General features: G+C 48.9%; 1 protein-coding gene across 1 annotated transcript; it reads right to left on the reverse strand.

The window, feature by feature from the left end:
• Positions 1–17,648: 17,648 nt before the first annotated feature.
• On the reverse strand, positions 17,649–19,451 carry LOC125527894 (protein NUCLEAR FUSION DEFECTIVE 4-like). The gene has a single exon (XM_087529829.1). The coding sequence runs from the start codon at positions 19,449–19,451 to the stop codon at positions 17,649–17,651; it is 1,803 nt and encodes a 600-aa protein (XP_087385955.1).
• Positions 19,452–21,175: the final 1,724 nt, after the last annotated feature.

A 21,175-nucleotide genomic window follows, 5' to 3' on the forward strand; every position in this document is an offset into this window, starting at 1 on the left:
CCTCCCTTATAAAGAGGTCCAACTCCCTCTAAACTTGCAATGTGGGACTAAAGTTTAGATCCAGCTCTTGCCTTGCACGAATGGGCTGCGTGGGCCTCTAGGGTTTATTAGGAATTTCTGAAACTGCTATTGGGCTAGGCCCAAAATAGACAAAACTTCAGCAATCCCCCACCAGATCCCAGAGGCACACAAAATTTGCCTTTGGTTCCAAAACACTGTTTTATATACCGGTAATGCAGTGGAGACTGTTAAGTTGAACTTCCACCTAGAACTATGTGCTACACTAGTAAGCAACTTGAACAGTGAACTAGGCCTTGAACTGCAAGTTTTCTGTGAATCTAGCTTCACATAAAGCCTTGACCAATACGTGGCTACCGTGGGTCTTCCCCGCGGGTGGAGCTTATGCGTCATACTCCGAGTCCTTTCATGAGTTTACTAGAGAGAACCCTACTCTCATAGATTGCAACGTTTAACAATCAGACTCATATAGGTGTGTTCTTCAAAAGATGTTCTGCAAGACAACATCTCTGCTTAAATGAGCCACTTAGAACACATTAAGATATACATCAACCTGCCATGCAATTTTAGGAGAGTATTGCATCTTCATGGAGTGGTATTGTTAATAGTAAGTATACTCTCCTCTCAGTTGATCAACAACTTGTCTTCCACATCTAATTCATGGGATCTCCGATCATAAAGAATAGGTTACCACTGTGAACAACTCATATTGTGGGTCTCATACCCATCTCCCTCGATGCATGATCTATTACATTACGTGATAGACCCTTAGCAAAAGGATCTGCCAGATTTTTAGATGTTTGGATATAATCCAATGCAATAACTCTGGAGTTTCTCATTTTCCTGACAGACTTTAACCTTCTCTGAACGTGTCTTGATGCCTTCATGTTATCCTTTGAGCTGCTCACTTTCGTGATCACAGTTTGATTGTCGCAGTTCATAAGGATACCCGGTACAGGTTTCTCAACAACCAGCAAGTCATTCCAGAACCGGTGAAGCCAATCTGCTTCGACCATAGTTGTATCTAGTGTTGTGAGTTCTGCTTCCATTGTTGACCTCATTAAGATGGTCTGCTTGCAAGACTTCCAAGAAACAGTGCCACCTCCATGAGTGAATACATGACCGCTCGTGGCCTTTATCTCATCAGCATATGAGATCCGGTTTGAGTCACTATACCCTTCAAGCACCTTTGGGTGCCCGGTGTAGTGAATTCCATAATTTGCAGTGCCTTTCAAATAACGCAAAACTCTCTCTAGAGCTTTCCAATGCACATCTCCTGGTTTTGAGACAAACCGACTCAGTTTGCTAATAGCAAAATAGATGTCAGGTCTTGTAGCACTGGCTAAGTACATAAGCGAGCCAATAATCTGAGAATATTTCAATTGATCTCTAGCAATTATTTGATTCTTTCGAAGTAACACACTCGCATCATATGGTGTTGGAGAGGGCTTGCAGTCACTATAGCCAAAGCGACTCAAGATCTTTTCCACATAATGAGATTGAAGCAATGTAATCCCACCATCATCGTCTCTCAACAACTTGATGTTCAGAATGACATCAGCCACTCCTAAATCCTTCATCTCATAATAGCGAGATAGGAAATCCTTGACCTCCTTAATAACATTCAGATTTGTTCCGAAAATCAGTATGTCATCAATATACAAGCAAAGGATAACTCCCTCGCCCCCACCATGGCGATAGTACACACATTTGTCAACTTCGTTTACAACAAAGCCTGCAGCTGTTAAAGTTCTTTCAAACTTATCATGCCGCTGTTTAGGTGCTTGCTTGAGTCCATACAAAGACTTCAGCAACGTGCACACTTTTCCTTCCTGACCATCTATTACAAACCCATCTGGTTGTTCCATATAAATTTCCTCATCCAACTCTCCATTTAGGAAAGCAGTCTTAACATCCATTTGATGAACGAGAAGACCATGTGAGGCATCTAGTGAAAGTAGAACTTGAATAGTGGTCAGTCGAGCCACAGGTGAGTAAGTATCAAAGAAGTCTTCACCTTCCTTTTGGAAGGGTATAACCCTTAGCCACGAGCCGAGCCCTGTACTTTTCAATAGTACTGTCGGTGTCAAAACCGGCGGATCTCGGGTAGGGGGTCCCGAACTGTGCGTCTAGGCGGATGGTAACAGGAGACAAGGGACACAATGTTTTACCCAGGTTCGGGCCCTCTTGATGGAGGTAAAACCCTACGTCCTGCTTGATTAATATTGATGATATGGGTAGTACAAGAGTAGATCCACCACGAGATCAAGGAGGCTAAACCCTAGAAGCTAGCCTATGGTATGATTGTTGTATGTTGGAGTTGTCCTATGGACTAAAACCCTCCGGTTTATATAGACACCGGAGAGGGTTAGGGTTACACAAAGTCGGTTACAATGGTAGGAGATCTGAATATCCGCATCGCCAAGCTTTCCTTCCACGCCAAGGAAAGTCCCATCCGGACACGGGACGAAGTCTTCAATCTTGTATCTTCATAGTCCAGGAGTCCGGTTGAAGGTATAGTCTGGACACCCCCTAATCCAGGACTCCCTCAGTAGCCCCTGAACCAGGCTTCAATGACGACGAGTCCGGCGCGCAGATTGTCTTCGGCATTGCAAGGCGGGTTCCTCCTCCAAGTTCTTCATAAAAGTTTGTAAACACTAAAGGTAGTGTCCGGCTTTGCAAAATAAGTTTCCACGTATTGCCATAGAGAGAATAATATTAACACAAATCTAATCTGTTGACGTATTCCGTAACGTGACATCACACTACGGCCAAGCCTTTATTCGAATCGTTTTCACTTCCCCACCTCAGCGTATTTTGCGAGGCGGTTTCCTTGGCACGTCTTGTCAAAGCAGAGATCGTGTCCCCTTTATTTACGGGATTCTCATCAATACGGACGTGGGTAACCCAATCGTGCCCGTTAGTATGTTTTCTCACTTAAAGGCGAGTCCCAAACGGTTACGGGGAGGGCCCTTGGTATTCAACCTCTTATAAAGAGATCAAGGCCTTACTCCTTTTCAATCTCAAACGAGTTCGCCCATAGCCTCGAGTTCCAACACCCTAGGCTCCAGATTCCAGGCGCTTCGGACCTTTGACAATGTCCGGTTCCGACCTTCGAGGCCGATGGATGCCCTCCTCCGTCACGGAGGAGGACGTGCTAAAGTTGAGAGAAGCCAGGTTCTTGACCGGCAAAATTTCGCACAGGTTGCCTGCTCAAGGGCAGGCCATCCCCAGTCCCCAGCCTGGTGAGAGCGTGGTGTTCGTGTCTCACTTCCTTCGGGGGTTAGGCTTCCCAATGGATCCCTTCGTGAGGGGGCTGATGTTTTATTATGGGCTGGAATTCCATGACTTGGCTCCAGAGTCCATCCTCCAAGTTTCCTCATTCATCGTCGTGTGTGAAGCATTCCTCCGTGTCACTCCTCACTTTGGATTATGGCTCAGGACCTTTAAGGTAGAGCCAAAGATGACCGAGGGATGGCACGCAGAGTGCGGAGGCGCTGTTATAAGCAAGAAGGCCGATGCTCCATGGCTCGAGGGCCCTTTTCAAGAGGAGCTCGGCTTGTGGAAACGAGAGTGGTTCTACGTTACCGCTCCCAGGGGCACCAAGTGGGTGGCGCCACCTGCGTTTCGCTCGGGTCCCCCAAAGCCGCTAGGGTCGTGGGTCAATAAAGGCCTAGATTGGGGGTCACCCCAGGACGTGTCTTTGTTGCGGGGCCGCATTAGGGATCTCCTAGAAGGAGGTCTCAGCTTGGTCAAAGTGACGCAAGTCATGCTGATCCGCCGAACACTGCCCGGTAAACATCGCTCCCTTCGTTTGTGGGAGTTTAATCCGGAGGGACCACGAGCTCTCCAGCATTTTATGGGCGCAACGCCCGCGGAGATGTATAAACTGTTCTTCGGATCACAAGCAATGTGTCCGGATTTAACCGAGGACGCAGGTCTGAGCTGCAATCGCCCGGATACTCAAGTAAGTAGCCTTGTGCCCGGACTCGTTATCCGTATATTTGTCATAAACTTGCCCCTAAAAGAGTTGTCCCTTTAAACATGAGTGGATAGCGAAAGCAAAGATGATAAGGTGTCCGGCTCCCCTCCCTGAGACCAGGTCGGATCCCTTCCTAGTCAGGATGTTGAAGCCTTTGAAGGAAAGCGAAGGAGGGGACAAGGAAACTACGGACTCCTCGAAGGAGGCTGTTCGGAGGGAAGGAACCGAAAATTCCTCTCCCCCGGGGAAGAAAAGGACCGCCTCTGAAGACCCGGAGACCATAGCCTCAAAGCAGGGGGAAAAATCCTCGTCAGAGGGTCCTACGCCGGGGGATACCTCGGCCGAATTATGCCCTCAAGGGGACCAGCCCTCCAGCGAGCCGTAAGTAGAGAAAGATTATATTTTTGAGAGACAAATCCTTGCTTTATATCTGTGAAGATTAACCGAAATTTTACCTTGTAGTTCGGACCTCAGCCCTTCTCAGCAGAGCTCGTCTTCGGGGGACCTTCTTCCAGAGATGATGGAGAGCGGGACGCCTCCCCCTGCCATACCACCTAGCGAGGCGGGCGACCCTGAGGTGTCGTCGCGGAGGGCTTCTCCGAATCCGGCAGGGGCGGCAGGTAGCCACATGGCCCCCCAAGGTTCTCCACGTCCGGCCTTCGAAGGAGGTCATAGGACGAATCCGGCACCGACCGGTGCTCGGTCGGAGGAGCTGAAGAATCTGCTAGGGCGAGCTTCTATCTCAGAGGAGCACCGTGCGTTGATGGGCATGGTGATTGAAAGGATCTCATCCGCGGAGAGCGGATTGCACGAGGCTGTCAGAAGTTTACTGACAGGCTTTGAGGTACGTGAAATAATGTACTTTTTCTGACAGTTGCGCATAAATAAGATGTGCCCTGTGTAGGTAGTAGCCCCTGAGACTCTGTGCGTTGTCATAAGTGACGGCGCGCAGAGGATCATAATCCCAGGTCTAAAATGTCGCCTTTGTATGTAGGTGGCGAATTGTCCGGAATCCAGCCGGACTGATGATTTTGCCGAGCTAAAGTGGCAACTTGATGTGGCAGATGCCGACATCACGCTCGTCAACAAGCGGCTTGATGAGGCTCAAGGTATGTAATTCCTCGGGCGGCACCTGGTAAGAGGAGCTTTATGCCAGTATCTTACGATGTGTGTGCTTGACGCAGATGGTGCGGCCGCCGTGGAGAGTCTTCGGGCGGAACTTGCCCGAGCTAAGGAACAAGCCAAAAAAAGTGATGCGGCTGCCGAGAAGGCCCTTGAAGAGCTGAGAGCCGAACAGGCTGCTCACTGCCAAAGCAAGAAAGAGATGGCCGAGATGGCCGTGAAGCTAAAGAGCGTTGCTGACGTTGCAAGCTTCTAGAGAGAGAAGATCGGGCAGAACAGACGGACTTAAAGAAAGCCGTTGCCGATGCCAAGGATGCTCGCTCTGCGATGAGAGCTGCGAGGGAGGAGCTTCGTGAAGCCGGAGAGATTACGGCTGGAATGTTGGAGAACGTAGCATAAATTCAAAATTTTCCTACGTGTCACCAAGATCAATATATGGAGTCATCTAGCAACGAGGGAGGAGTGGATCTACATACCCTTGTAGATCGCCCGCGGAAGCGTTCAAGAGAACGGGGTTGATGGAGTCGTACTCGTCGTGATCCAAATCACCGATGATCCTAGCACCGAACGGACGGCACCTCCACGTTCAACACACGTACGGAGCAGAGACGTCTCCTCCTTCTTGATCCAGCAAGGGGGGAGGAGAGGTTGATGGAGATCCAGCAGCACAACGGCGTGGTGGTGGAAGTAGCGGGATTCCAACAGGGCTTCGCTAAGCGCTGTGGGAGGAGGGAGATGTGTCACGAGAGGGAGAGGGAGGCGCCAGGCCTTAGGTATGATTGCCCTCCCTTTCCCCCACTATATATAGGGCCAAGGGAGAGGGGGAGGGCGCAGCCTTGCCCCTTCCTCCAAGGAAGGGTGCGGCCAAGGGGGGGAGGAGTCCATCCTCCCCAAGGCACCTCGGAGGTGCCTTCCCCCTTTAGGACTCTCCCCTCCTCTTGTCCCATTGGCGCATGGGCCTCTAGGGGCTGGCGCCCTTGGCCCATATAGGCCAAGGCGCACCCCCTACAGCCCACGTGGCCCCCCGGGGCAGGTGGCCCCACCCGGTGGACCCCCGGGACCCTTCCGGTGGTCCCGGTACAATACCGGTGACCCCGAAACTTGTCCCGATGGCCGAAATAGCACTTCCTATATATAATTCTTTACCTCCGGACCATTCCGGAACTCCTCGTGACGTCCGGGATCTCATCCGGGACTCCGAACAACTTTCGGGTTACCACATACTAATATCTCTATAACCCTAGCGTCACCGAACCTTAAGTGTGTAGACCCTACGGGTTCGGGAGACATGCAGACATGACCGAGATGACTCTCCGGTCAATAACCAACAGCGGGATCTGGATACCCATGTTGGCTCCCACATGTTCCACGATGATCTCATCGGATGAACCACGATGTCAAGGACTTAATCAATCCCGTATACAATTCCCTTTGTCTATCGGTACGACACTTGCCCGAGATTCGATCGTCGGTATCCCGATACCTTGTTCAATCTCGTTACCGGCAAGTCTCTTTACTCGTTCTATAACACATCATCCTGTGATCAACTCCTTGATCACATTGTGCACATTATGATGATGTCCTACCGAGTGGGCCCAGAGATACCTCTCCGTTTACACAGAGTGACAAATCCCAGTCTCGATCCAACAGACACTTTCAGAGATACCTGTAGTGTACCTTTATAGCCACCCAGTTACGTTGTGACATTTGGCACACCCAAAGCACTCCTACGGTATCCGGGAGTTGCACAATCTCATGGTCTAAGGAAATGATACTTGACATTAGAAAAGCTTTAGCGAACGAACTACACGATCTTTGTGCTAGGCTTAGGATTGTGTCTTGTCCATCACATCATTCTCCTAGTGATGTGATCCCGTTATCAATGACATCCAATGTCCATGGTCAGGAAACCGTAACCATCTATTGATCAATGAGCTAGTCAACTAGAGGCTTACTAGGGACATGGTGTTGTCTATGTATCCACACATGTATCTGAGTTTCCTATCAATACAATTATAGCATGGATAATAAACGGTTATCATGAACAAGGAAATATAATAATAATCAATTTATTATTGCCTCTAGGGCATATTTCCAACAGTCTCCCACTTGCACTAGAGTCAATAATCTAGTTCACATCGCCATGTGATTAACACTCAAGGTCACATCCCCATGTGACTAACACCCAAAGAGTTTACTAGAGTCAATAATCTAGTTCACATCACTATGTGATTGACACTCAATGAGTTCTGGGTTTGATCATGTTGCTTGTGAGAGAGGTTATAGTCAACGGGTCTGAACCTTTCAGATCCGTGTGTGCTTTACAAATCTCTATGTCATCTCCTAGATGCAGCTAAACAAGAAATGTTGCATCAAAGGGTTCAGTGGTCATATCATAGTGAAATCGAGTTTCTTGATTTAGTCGATATCAAATTCCCAACTTAGAAATTCAAAAGGACTAAGATTCTACTTCTTCCTCAAATACTGGGAATGTGGATTCAAGTATGATATCACTATTCCACAGATCTCAAGAAAACGAATTGAACAAGTTTGATGGCTGGAAAAGAAGATAGGAATGGGGCACCAAGGAAGGATTGTACCACGTTCTATTTGGAGCTATTCCAAATAACTGTTCTACTTGGAGCTATTCTAAATTGTTGCTCCATTATACGTATCCGGTATCTCTACTCAGAGCTATCCGGATAGGTGTTAAGCTTGTATCGACGTAACTCTTTACGTCGAACTCTTTATCACCTCCATAATCAAGAAAATTCCTTAGTCCACTAGTTACTAAGGATAACTTTGACCGCTGTCCTGTGATCCATTCTTGGATCACTCTTGTACCCCTTGACTGACTCATGGCATGGCACATTTCAGGTGCGGTACACAGCATAGCATACTGTAGAGCCTATGTCTTAAGCATAGGGGACGACCTTCGTCCTTTCTCTCTATTCTGCCGTGGTCGAGCTTTTAAGTCTTAACTTCATACCTTACAACTCAGGCAAGAACTCCTTCTTTGGCTGATCCATCTTGAACACCTTCAAGATCATGTCAAGGTATGTGCTCATTTGGAAGTACCATTAAGCGTTTTTGATCTATCCTTATAGATCTTGATGCTTAATGTTCAAGTAGCTTAATCCAGGCTTTCCATTGAAAAACACTTTCCAAATAACCCTATATGCTTTCCAGAAATTCTACGTCATTTCTGATCAACAATATGTCAACAACATATATTTATCAGAAATTCTATAGTGCTCCCACTCACTTCTTTGGAAATACAAGTTTCTCATAAACTTTGTATACACCCAAAATCTTTGATCATCTCATCAAAGCATACATTCCAACTCCGAGATGCTTACTCCAGTCCCTAGAAGGATTGCTGGAGCTTTGCATACTTATTAGCATCTTTCAGGATTGACAAAACCTTCCGGTTTGTATCACATACAACCTTTCGTCGAGGAAACAATGTTTTGACATCCTATCTGCAAGATTTCATAAATAATGCAGTAATCGCTAATATAATTCCAACAGACTCTTAGCATCGCTACGAGTGAGAAAGTCTCATCGTAGTCAACTCCTTGAACTTGTCGGAAAACATCTTAACGACAAGTCGAGCTTTCTTAATGGTGACATTTACCATCATTGTCCGTCTTCCTTTTAAAATCCATATGTACCTAACAGCCTTACGACCATAAAGTAGTTCTTCCAAAGTCTACACTTTGTTTTCATATATGGATCCTCTCTCGGATTATATGGCCTCGAGCCATTTTGGAATCCAGGCCCACCATCGCTTCTCCATAGCTCGTAGGTTCATTGTTGTCTAGCAACATGACTTCCAAGACAGGATTACGTACCACTCTGAAGTAGTATGCATCCTTGTCATCCCACGAGGTTTGGTAGTGACTTGATCTGAAGTTTCATGATCACTATCATAAGCTCCCACTTCATTTGGTGTAGGTGCCACAGGAACAACTCCTGTGCCCTGCCACACACTACTTGAAGAGACGGTTCAATAACCTCATCAAGTCTCCACCATCCTCCCACTCAATTCTTTCGAGAGAAACTTTTCCTTGAGAAAGGACCCGATTCTAGAAACAATCCCTTATTGCTTTCGGATCTGAGACAGGAGGTATACCCAACTGTTTTGGGTGTCCTATGAAGATGCATTTATCCGCTTTGGGTTCGAGCTTATCAGCCTGAAACTTTTTCACATAAGCGTCGCAGCCCCAAACTTCTAAGAAATGACAGCTTAGGTTTCTCTAAACCATAGTTCATACGTTGTCATCTCATCGGAATTACGTGGTGCCCTATTTAAAGCGAATGTGGTTGTCTTTAATGCCTAACCCATAAACTATCATGGTAATTCGATAAGAGACATCATGGTATACATCATATCCAATAGGGTGCAGTTATGATGTTCGGACACACCATCACACTATGGTGTTCCAGGCTGTATTAGTTGTGAAACAATTTCCACAATGTCTTAATTCTGTGCCAAACTCGTAATTCAGATATTCATCTCTATGATCATATCATAGATATTTTATCCTCTTGTCACGACGATCTTTCAACTTCACCCTGAAATTACTTGAACCTTTCAATAATTCAGACTCGTGATTCATCAAGTAAATATACTCAACATCTACTCAAATCATCTGTGAAGTAAGAACATAACGATATCCACTACATGCCTCAGCACTCATTGGATTGCACACATCAAAATGTATTACTTCCAACAAGTTGCTTTCTAGTTCCATTTTACTGAAAACGAGGCTTTCAGTCATCTTGCCCATGTGGTATGATTTGCATGTCTCAAGTGATTCAAAATCAAGTGAGTCCAAACGGTCCATTTGCATGGAGTTTCTTCATGCATATACACCAATAGACATGGTTCGCATGTCTCAAACTTTTCAAAAACGAGTGAGCCCAAAGATCCATCAACATGGAGCTTCTTCATGCGTTTTATACCGATATGACTTACGTGTCAGTGCCACAAGTAGGTGGTACTATCATTAATATCTTTTTGGCATGAACATGTGTATCACTACGATCGAGATTCAATAAACCATTCATTTTAGGTGGAAGACCATTGAAGGTATTGTTCAAATAAACAGAGTAACCGTTATTCTCCTTAAATGAATAACCGTATTGCGATAGACATAATCCAATCATGTCTATGCTCAACGCAAACACCAATCTCGATGGTAGAGGGAGCGTGCGATGCTTGATCATATCAACATTGGAAACACTTCCAACACATATCATCAGCTCACCTTCAGCTAGTCTCCGTTTATTCCGTAGCTTTTATTTCAAGTTACTAACACTTAGCAACCGAACCGGTATCTTAATACCCTGGTGCTACTAGGAGTACTAGTAAAGTACACATTAACATAATGTATATCCAATATACTTCTATCGACCTTGCCAGCCTTCTCATCTACCAAGTATCTAGGGTAATTCTGCTCCAGTGGCTGTTCCCCTTATTATAGAAGCACTTAGTCTCGGGTTTGGGTTCAACCTTGGGTTTCTTCACTGGAGCAGCAGCTGAATTGCCGTTTCATGAAGTATCCCTTCTTGCCCTTGCCCTTCTTGAAACTAGTGGTTTCTTCAACCATCAACAATTGATGCTCCTTCTTGATTTCTACTTTTGTGGTGTCGAACATCGCGAATGTCTCAAGGATCATCATATATGTCCCTGATATATCATAGTTCATCACGAAGCTCTAGCAGCTTGGTGGTAATGACTTCGGAGAAACATCACTTTCTCATCTGGAAGATCAACTCCCACTCGATTCAAGCGATTGTTGTACTCAGACAATCTGAGCACAAGTTCAACAATTGAGCTTTTCTCCCTTAGTTTGCAGGCTAAGAAAATCGTCGGAGGTCTTATACCTCTTGACGTGGGCACGAGCCTGAAATCCCAATTTCAGCCCTCGAAACATCTCATATGTTTCGCGATGTTTCAAAAAACGTCTTTGGTGCCTCAATTCTAAACCATTTAGCATTACGTCTTTGGTGCCTCAATTCTAAACCATTTCGCTTCGGATAACTTTTAGTGCGCCGATCGCCGTATTTGTCTATGGTATTGATTACTTTGCTCCATCTGATTCTGAGTGCATCTTCCGCTTCTGCTTTTTCAGGCTACGTGCGGTTGCAACGAGCCTTTTGTGGAGGTTCTTCTGCTCCGTGGCCTTATCCGGTGTAAGGTCGTCCGGAATGCCGTTTTTGCCGGGGACGGGCTGTTCGGTTTCTTTGTCCGGGTTGCCCTGTTCGGACGATTGGTCTAGGGCATGCTCGTCATCTGACGGCTCGTCCTGCACTATGGCAGGGTCTGTGTCGAGGCGGGGCTTGGGGCAGCGTTTACGCCGCCGCTTTGATTGCTTTCCGAGAGATCGATCCCTCGTTGCCTCCCCGTGTTCCTCGTTGTTGCTTTCTTTAGGTGTATCCACCATGTACACATCATGAGATGAGGTGGCTGTCCCATGCCCTATAGGCGTTGGTTCAGATGCGTCTCATGCATCGTCGTCCATACCGTCGATGTCTTCGGAGTCGAAGTTGAGCACGTCGTTTAAATTATCGACGGTGGCTACCAAATGGGTGGTGGGTGGGCTTTGAATTTCTTCATCGTCCATATCCCAACCTTGCTGACCGTAGTCCGGCCAGGGCTCTCCTGATAAAGAGAGAGACTTTAGTGACTTCAAAATGTCGCCAAAGGGCGAGTGCTGAAAGATGTCCACGGCGGTGAACTCCATGATCGGCGCCCAATCGGATTCGATCGGCGAGCGCGCGGAGGGCTCGGAGTCCGGAGAGGAATCCGGCCCCTCGGAGTCACGAGCCTCGCGGGGTGCGGGGCTGGCGTTCGGCTCGATCACCTTTGAGATCACAGCCCCCGAGGCGGCGTCCAACCACTCATCCTCGATCAGCGCAGTAGGCTCCGAATTAAGGGTCGGAACCAATGCGCGTGCGGCCTCCAGGACACTGTTCGGCGGTAGAGCTAGATCATGCCCATCGAGACAGTGCGGCGCGCTTGGCTGTGGCTCGAATCCGTCGAAGATCAAGTCCCCGCGGATATCAGTCGTGTAGTCTAAACTTTCAAATCTGACCTGATGGCCAGGGCGTAGCTTTCGATTTGCTCCAGGTGGCCAAGCGAATTGGCCCGCAGTGCGAAGCCGCCGAAGACGAAGATCTGTCCGGGGAGAAAAGTCTCACCCTGGACCGCATCGTTGTTGATGATCAAAGGAGCCATCGGGCCTAAAAGCGACGACACAGAGGAACTCTCAATGAAAGCACCAATGTCGGTGTCAAAACCGGCGGATCTCGGGTAGGGGGTCCCGAACTATGCGTCTAGGAGGATGGTAACAGGAGACAAGGGACACAATGTTTTACCCAAGTTCGGGCCCTCTTGATGGAGGTAAAACCCTACGTCCTGCTTGATTAATATTGATGATATGGGTAGTACAAGAGTAGATCCACCACGAGATCAAGGAGGCTAAACCCTAGAAGCTAGCCTATGGTATGATTGTTGTATGTTGGAGTTGTCCTACGGACTAAAACCCTCCGGTTTATATAGACACCGGAGAGGGTTAGGGTTACACAAAGTCGGTTACAATGGTAGGAGATCTGAATATCCGCATCGCCAAGCTTGCCTTCCACGCCAAGGAAAGTCCCATCCGGACACGGGACGAAGTCTTCAATCTTGTATCTTCATAGTCTAGGAGTCCGGCTGAAGGTATAGTCCGGCTACTCGGACACCCCCTAATCCAGGACTCCCTCAAGTACCATCAGGCCTAAGCTTCTTCTTGAATACCCATTTGCATCCTATAGGTTTGCACCCATAAGGACGATGAGTTATCTCCCAAGTTTCATTCGCCAAGATGGAATCCATCTCGCTATGAACCGCTTCCTTCCAGCAGTCAACATCTTCAGATGCATAGGCCTCTCAAATAGAACTAGGAGTGTCATCTATGAGATACACAAGAAAATCATCACCAAAGGACTTTGCGGTCCTCTATCTCTTGCTCCTAGTAGGAACTTCATTATTCTCCTCCACAGGACTTTCAAAGTGTTCCCTCGAAATGGCAGGTTCGGTAATTGTAACTGGTTCCTGATTCGATGAACTAGGCATCTCCTGATTAGATGAGGTAGACATATCCTTCATGGGAAAGATATCTTCAAAGAAAGTTGCATCATTCGACTCCATGATCGTACCGACATGCATGTCAGGTACCTCACATTTTACAACCAAGAATCTATAACCAATGCTATGAAAATCATATCTTAGGAAAACACAATCCACGGTCTTTGGTCCAAGCTTGCGCTTCTTCGGAATTGGCACATTGACTTTCGCCAAACAACCCCAGGTTCATAGATAAGAGAGTTTTAATCTTTTCTTCTCCCATTCCTCGAATGGATTTATCTGTTTATTCTTTGTGGGAACTCGGTTTAGGACATGACATGAAGTCAATATCGCCTCCCCCCATCATGCCTTGGAGAGACCCGATGTGTCTAACATGGCGTTAACCAAATCAGTTAGAGTACGGTTCTTTCTTTCGGCCACCCCATTTGACTGAGGTGAATAGGGAGGCGTCCTATCATGGATTATACCATGTTCCGCACAAAAAGCATCAAATTCATTGGAAAAATACTCTCCACCATGGTCGGACCTAAGCCTCTTGATTTTCCGATCAAGTTGGTTTTCCACTTCAGCTTTATAGATCTTGAAAAAGTTCAAAGCCTCATCCTTAGATTTCAGAAGATACATGCGACAGTATCTAGTGGAGTCATCAATTAACGTCATGAAATATTTCTTTCCACCTTTTGTCAAAACACCATTCATTTCACATAAATCTGAATGTATGAGCTCTAGTGGTGCAAGATTTCTCGTTTCCGCAGTCGTGTGAGACTTATGAGGTTGCTTAGCTTGCACACAAACTTGACACTTAGATCCCTTGACAGTGGTGAAACTAGGGATTAAGTTCAACATCGCTAGTCGCGACATGCAACCAAAGTTAACATGACAAAGACATGAATGCCACACATTTGATTCACTATTGTTGCAAACATGATTAACAACTTTATTGCAAACGTCTGGTAAGGATAAACGAAACAGGCCTCCTGACTCATAGCCTTTACCGACAAAGTTTCCATACTTGGATATTACAAATTTATTTGACTCAAAGACAAGCTTATAGCCATCTCTACACAGAAGAGATCCGCTAACAAGATTTTTTTTGACGGAGGGGACATAATGCACGTTCTTCAGCCGCACGATCTTCCCCAAAGTAAACTTCAGATTGACCGTGCCAACACCACGAACAGAAGCACTTGAACCGTTGCCCATCAGCACGGTTGAAGTCCCTGTGGTCTGATAAGACGAAAACATGGAAATATCACCGCATACATGCACATTAGCACTCGTGTCAATCAACCAATCAGGAGAATGACATACTGAAAGAATAGTGGGAAATATACCATATCCAGTATCCTTCATGTCAGTGTCTCCAATGACAACATTAGCGGCCTTGCCGCCTTTCCCAGGATGACGCTTGTCATAGCGATTAGGGAAACTAGGAGCCCAATGATCGGGATCCCCACACACATGACAAACATCTTTCTTCTTGTCATTCTTCTTCTTGAAGTTCGTGTGTTGCACAACCTTGTTATTCCCATCAAACTTTGCTTTACCATCAAACTTGCCTTGTTCTTGAACTTGTGGGGCTGGAAGTTCTTCTTCTGTACAAGATTGGCACTAGATCCTCCCTTAATACCTCGAGCACGTGTGTCCTTTGCTCTCGCCTTTTCTTCCACATCGAGAGTGCCAATGAGATCTGGGACGAAAAACTCCCGTCTCTTATGTTTCAGTAAGGTAGCAAAGTTCCTCCATGAATGAGGAAGCAGTGATGATAACTCCGGCAACAAACTTGTCCGGTAGCATACAAATGAAGTGCTCAGGTTCTCTAGCAAATGACTGTATCTCATGAGCTTGCTCAACCACGGAGCACTCTTCAGTCATCCTGTAATCATAGAATTGCTCCATCATGTACAGCTCAGTGCCAGCATCCGAGACCCCAAACTTGGCCTTGAGTGCATCCCACATATCTTTTCCATTATCAATTGACGCATAAGCATCAACGATGTTCTCACCAAGAACACTCAAGAGAGAAGCCTTAGAGTATCCATTTTATGAAAAGCTTGTGTATGTTGAGCATCAAGCTCCCCTTCAGGTTTGCCAAGAGTGGCGTCATAGCAACTCATGGTTTGAAACCATAAGACTGCTCTCACGCGCCACCTGTTATAGTGGATACCCTCAAACATAGGAGGTCTAATGGAAGCAGCAAAACCACTTGGGCTAAATTGCCTCTAATAAGGTTTTTGGATTGTTGGAAATATGAGCAATTTACTGAATGATTTTATTAACAGAAATACTAGACAAAGCACAACTAGTATAGCAGTGATAAAACAAGTCATGCTATTTGACAAAGAGAAGGTAAACATCATCTGCATATATGAACTAGAACCGAACATATCTAGAACAGACACTAGATCAAGAAGTTGTGACAGAACCTCTAACAGGAAGAGTATGAGAACGTACGGATCGGGAGCAGATGCACCAGTCTTGGGGTCGGTGTCCTCGCCAGCCATGTCGTCGAGGAGGTTGTCGACGTCGGGGAAGTAGTCCTCAGAGTCCGGGGCATCCGTGACGAAGAAGTCAGTAGTCGCGCTGAGCGCTCCCCAAAAACCTTATCACCCTTCTCCCGTACAGGACTCAAAAGGTGCGGTTCCGGAGGCCTACTGTCCCGACCTGCGGTGCATGCCGCAAGCCGGGATGGGGAAGAACGTAGCAGCAGCGCAGTGCTCAGAAACTTGTGGCGAGAGGAAGAAGAGGTTCTGGTGTGTATTTCTGAGAGGAGCGACCTCCCTTTTATAGGCGCAACAGAAGGAGGCGAGAGGCTGCGCCGGGAGCTGAAGAGAACGAGGGAGACGAAATGAACAGGCAGCAGGCGAAGAGGTGCACCGTTCATATTCAATCTCCACTACAGCAAAAACGTTTCAGCTTCCGTGTGACCTTTCATATACCCGTCGTGCGTGGCAAAAATTTAGATATCGGCTCGGCTCATTCCCGCAACCCACGGTGTGGCGAGGCGGGCGGCGGAGGAGGAGCGCGCGTGAATGTCCCTCTTGTTCTCATCCTCATACATATGGAGAAAGAGCCTCCCTTATAAAAAGGTCCAACTCCCTCTAAACTAGCAATGTGGGACTAAACTTTAGTTCCACCTCTTGCCTTGCACGAATGGACTGCGTGGGCCTCTTGGATTTAGGAATTTCTGAAACTGCTATTGTGCTAGGCCCAAAATAGACAAAATTCCAGCATCAAGTTCTCACCTAATTATTATGGCTAGCTCAAGTGTTTATTCAATAACTTTGAGATTACTGTAGATTGAGTATGTTTGGTATTTTCCGGATTTTCACCCGAGTCATGGTGCGAAGTCGAGACGTAAAAGGTAAAACTAGAGACGACGACTTCGGAAACCATAATGTGAATTTAAGTTCTACCATGAATTTTTGGTGTTCTTCTTTGCTTTGATTAGTTTGATTTGATATTTAACCATCGTAAATTTTACTTTTTTACATAGAAAAATCAACACGAATCTCCGAGCAAAATCAAATGACATAAGAGTTACGAGATTCTGCTAATTTTGTAAAATTAAATTTGTTGAAGTATATGCTTTCCTACATAGCCAAACTATCTCAAATTAAACTCCTCTCTGGAACTGTCTTTTGTTTAGTAATTTGCATCACTATCCAACGTCTATCAAAATTCATGTCCTTTTCTATTCCTTGTCCTCTTCCAGCAAATATTCCTTGGACTGCGCCAGTTTTAAGTCTACCAAGACACTCACCACCATGGGCAGAGCAACACACATAATAGAGCATCATTTCAAAACCACAATTTGTCAAATGAGATTCAAAATGCAAATCGAAATTGAAACATAAGAAGTACTGTGATTGATTCAAAGTAGACATAACAAATAGTTCAAATGATTTGAAATAAGCATAACATAAAGATTAAACATGCACCTAAACACGGACATCAAACATAAAGCAAAAAACACGAAGATCAAACATAGAGCACCACTCCTGTCTCCCTGGCGCGACGGGGCGGCAACGATTGGTGCCTCCTTCCTCCCCCATGAGGCAGTTGCGGACGAGTCACTTCCCTTCTGATCGCCTAGGCAGGGGCAATGACGCTACCGCGAGTGGACGAGGCCAGGGCGGTCAGAGGCATGAGGGCGCCAGGCGGGCAGCAGGGAAGAGAATTTGTTAAATCTCAGTCGACTAAAACTTAAACTAGCTTTAGCCGATGTTATATTCGTGGGATCTTATGTGAAGATCCATGCAATTTTTTAATTTTAGCTTTTGTTTTCAATTTTTTACATGCCATACCATTTGACTTAGATTTGCTTAAGTCTCAACCAATTGAGACCTAGCCACGTAAAACCGTCCGTGAGTCTACCAGCTCCTGTGTTTACCGGTGTTGACTCGGCTCCTGCGGCCGCTGCTCAACCGCGCAACCACCGTCGGATGAGTCCTGGACGGCCACGGCATCCCTGAACTTGGCGTAGATGTCTCCCTTGTAGAAGCTCCACGTCCTCCACACCAGCACCAGCGACACGAGCGCGCCGCCCACGGTGACGGCCGTTACGATGAGGAACGACTCCCTGAAGCAACGCACGCCCATGCACGTCCTGCTCTCGCCGTCCCCGCGCTGCCTCGCCGCCTCCGCGTCGTAGAGCCGCCCGGCGACGCACACGTTGAGCACGTAGGCGCCCACGGGGCTGGCCGCGGCGCCCAGGTTGTAGAGCGTGGCGTAGTACCTCAGCCCGAACACCTCGGAGATGATGGCGTAGATGAGCGGCCACTGCGCCCCGAAGCAGAAGCCGACGATGATGGAGGCCGCGTAGAGCGACCGCGGCACGGCGAGGGCGATGAGTAGGTGGCCGGCGCAGGAGAGGAGGAGCACCAGCGTGAGCGCGAGCGGCCGCGGGACGCCGTACCGCGCCAGCAGGGCCTCGGACGCGAACCCGGCCGTGACCCGTCCGGCATAGTTCCAGACGCTGACGAGGGAGACCAAGGTGTTGATGCTCTGTGCCGGGTACCCCAGCGACTGCCCGATCTGGCCTATGTTGTCGATCGCCGTCAAAGTCCCGCCCACGCCGCAGATGGTGGCCAGGAACAGCACCAGCATGTCCACGCTCACTAGCGCCTGAGGGATGGAGTAGTCCTCCCCGTGCGCCGGCGGGTTGAGCATGTGCTTCAAGCAAGAGCCGAGGCAAGAAGAAGACGTCGGCGGCGGATGCTCTGCCACTTGCGCGACTTCAGCGGTTGGCTTCTCCGCGGTCACCCATGTCGATGTCGATGTCGGGGGCTCCGGCGGAGGCTCTTGCTGGAGCTCTCTTTTCTTGAGCCAGTAGCAGTAGTAGTACTCCTGCCGGACGACGACCGAGAGCAGGGGAAGGATGAGGAGAATGAGCAGCGCGGTGGCCGACGCGGCGTAGGCAGCGTGCGAGAAGCTGCTCTGCTTCTGGACGACGATCATCACGAGTATGTAGGAGGCGAGGGCGACGGAGATGTAGAGGAAGCAGAAGAAAGCGCCATCATCGTTTCGTCTAGGCGGCGGCGGCGGCGGCTTCACGCGAACGACGGGGAGGAAGACGACGGATACGGCTGCGGGGAGCCAGGCGATGAGCAGGAGGATGGACTTGGAGTCGTCCCCGCCGTAGATGGCGAGGTAGAGCTGCGTGAGGATGGCGCCGCTGAGGCCGACGTAACCTTTGAGCAGGCCCAGCACGACCCCGCGGCCGCTCCCTGGAAAGCTCTTGACGCAGGTGATGAGCGCGCCGGTGCCGGCGAAGGACTGCGAGTTGGCCCCAGCGCAGACGTAGGCGCACATGAGCCAGAGCGGCGGGCGCGCGGTCCGGCCGGCGACGGCGAGGTAGACCATGAGGTAGCCGGCGAGGTTCATGGCCGCGCCGACGGCGAGCACGGCCGAGGGCGGCGCGACCTCGTTGAGGAGCCCGGCGACAACGCCGACGTTGCTGCCGAGGTCCTTGAAGAAGGCGAGCGTGTTGAGCGTGCGCTGGTCGTAGCCCAGCGACGACTTGAGCGCCGTGGAGTAGATGCCGAAGGCGTAGGTCGCCCCCGACGCGGACAGGATGAGCAGGCACGCAAGCGCCATGAACCACCGCCCCGCCACCACCTGCCGGGCGAACCGCAGTGTCACCACCTCCGACTCCGACACGTCCGCGCCGCCGCCGGACACCATAACCATAGTTAATATTGGCGCCAAGAAGATCCTCCTCCGCACGTACGGTCGCAGTAGAGTTGGTGCGTATGATTCACATGAAATGTGTTGGTTTGGTTATGATGATTCGACGATTGATACTACTGGTAGTTTGTTTGGTTTGGTCAGATTAATGAAATTTGAACGTACTGTACTACCAGTATGATACTGCGATCTTCGAGCGATTTGATTACTACTATTGTTTTTGCTGACTTGGACAATGGCAATAATCAACTTGTAAAGATTAATCTTCTCTTTGTGGGAGGCCGGCAACAGACTGCACCCATGATTTTCTTTTCATTCATAAATCCTTGTGGATGAGACGAAAGGATGAAAGGCACGGTTCACAATAAAACAGTGTATTGGGAAACTGCTCAACACTCTAAATGAGGTGTGCCTATCTAATTATATAGAAGTACCAAGGGGTACAATACAATGTTACAATGTGTATACAAAGACTACGTATATATAGTCTAACACCCTCCCTCAATCTTAACTATGGCCTGAAGTACAAAGCAAGTTAAGATTGCGCCTACAGCTTACAAACTGTGGTTGTGGAAGAGGCTTCATGAAGATGTCAGCAAGTTGATCCTTTGACGAGATGAACTTGATACAAAGTAGCTTTTGTGCAACGCGTTCCCGAACAAAATGATAGTCAACCTCAATGTGCTTTGTCCGATCATAAAACACCGGATTAGATGAAAGATATGTAGCACCGATGTTGTCACACCTTAGAAGTGGAGGGCGAGCTGGAGAGACTCTCAACTCCCTCAATAGAGACTGTACCCATATGATCTCAGCAGTCGCATCAGCAACCGCTTTGTACTCAGCTTCAGTACTACTGCGAGACACTGTTGCTTGCTTGCGAGCATTCCAGGCGATCAAGTTAGAACCCAGGAATACCGCATAACCCCCCGTGGATCGCTTGTCATCAGGACTACCAGCCCAATCTACCATGGACATTTTGAGATAGAAGGGGTGAGATGCTTCTGGCTCGCTCCGCCTAGCCCTCGCTCCGCTCCGCCGCTCCGCGCCGACGGCCACTCCGGCCCCGGCGCCCACCAACCTCGGGGGCCGCCGCTCCGGCTCCTCCGCCCACGCCCCCATGGGCTCCCCATCCCCCTCCACCGGCCGTGGCCGCGAGCTCCGCTGGCTTGACTCCAGCCCTTCCCCGTCGCCTGCCAGATCTGGACACCCCGGCCAGTTCAGCTCCTACCGCGCGGCCCTCTGCGCCGAGCCCCTCACGTCTTCCGAGGGCGGCTCGCCGCCGATGGCGCGTCCTGGCCTCCAGTCCGAGATCTGCCGTGTCGCCGCCGAGGGCGACCCGCCCCCTCCGACGTGTCGTGGGAAGAGCCCCGCGGTCGCAAACGGCCGCGCCGACGTTCGCCGCGGCGTCGTCGCGTGAACCCCTCCTCTGGGTGGCGCCCCCACCCGCCGCCGCCCTCCCCTGGCGAGTGCCCTCGCTGCTACAGCACGAGCCACCCGCGCTCGGAGTGCCGACGCGCCGTTTGCTGCCGCTTCCCGGCCATGTTGCGCGTGACTGCACCGCTCCCCGCTCCCCGGCTTCCTCCGCCGAGCCATCCTTCAAGCGCCACCGGGAATTGCCACCGCGCCCTGGTGCGGCACCCCCCGCTCGCTCGGGCTCGAGTGTAGCCGGCCCAAGCCACCCCGTGTCCTCCGGGTGTGGGGGCGGTCCTCGTCCCCGCCTCTGC

The sequence above is a fragment of the Triticum urartu genome, chromosome 6A (genome assembly GCF_056163025.1).
Source record: "Triticum urartu cultivar PI428250 chromosome 6A, HENAU_Tu73, whole genome shotgun sequence".
Classification (NCBI taxonomy): Eukaryota; Viridiplantae; Streptophyta; class Magnoliopsida; order Poales; family Poaceae; genus Triticum; species Triticum urartu.

Bases quoted from the DNA above. Each gene is read 5' to 3' on its own strand.
- LOC125527894 (XM_087529829.1), bottom strand. From the start codon at position 19,451: ATGGTTATGGTGTCCGGCGGCGGCGCGGACGTGTCGGAGTCGGAGGTG.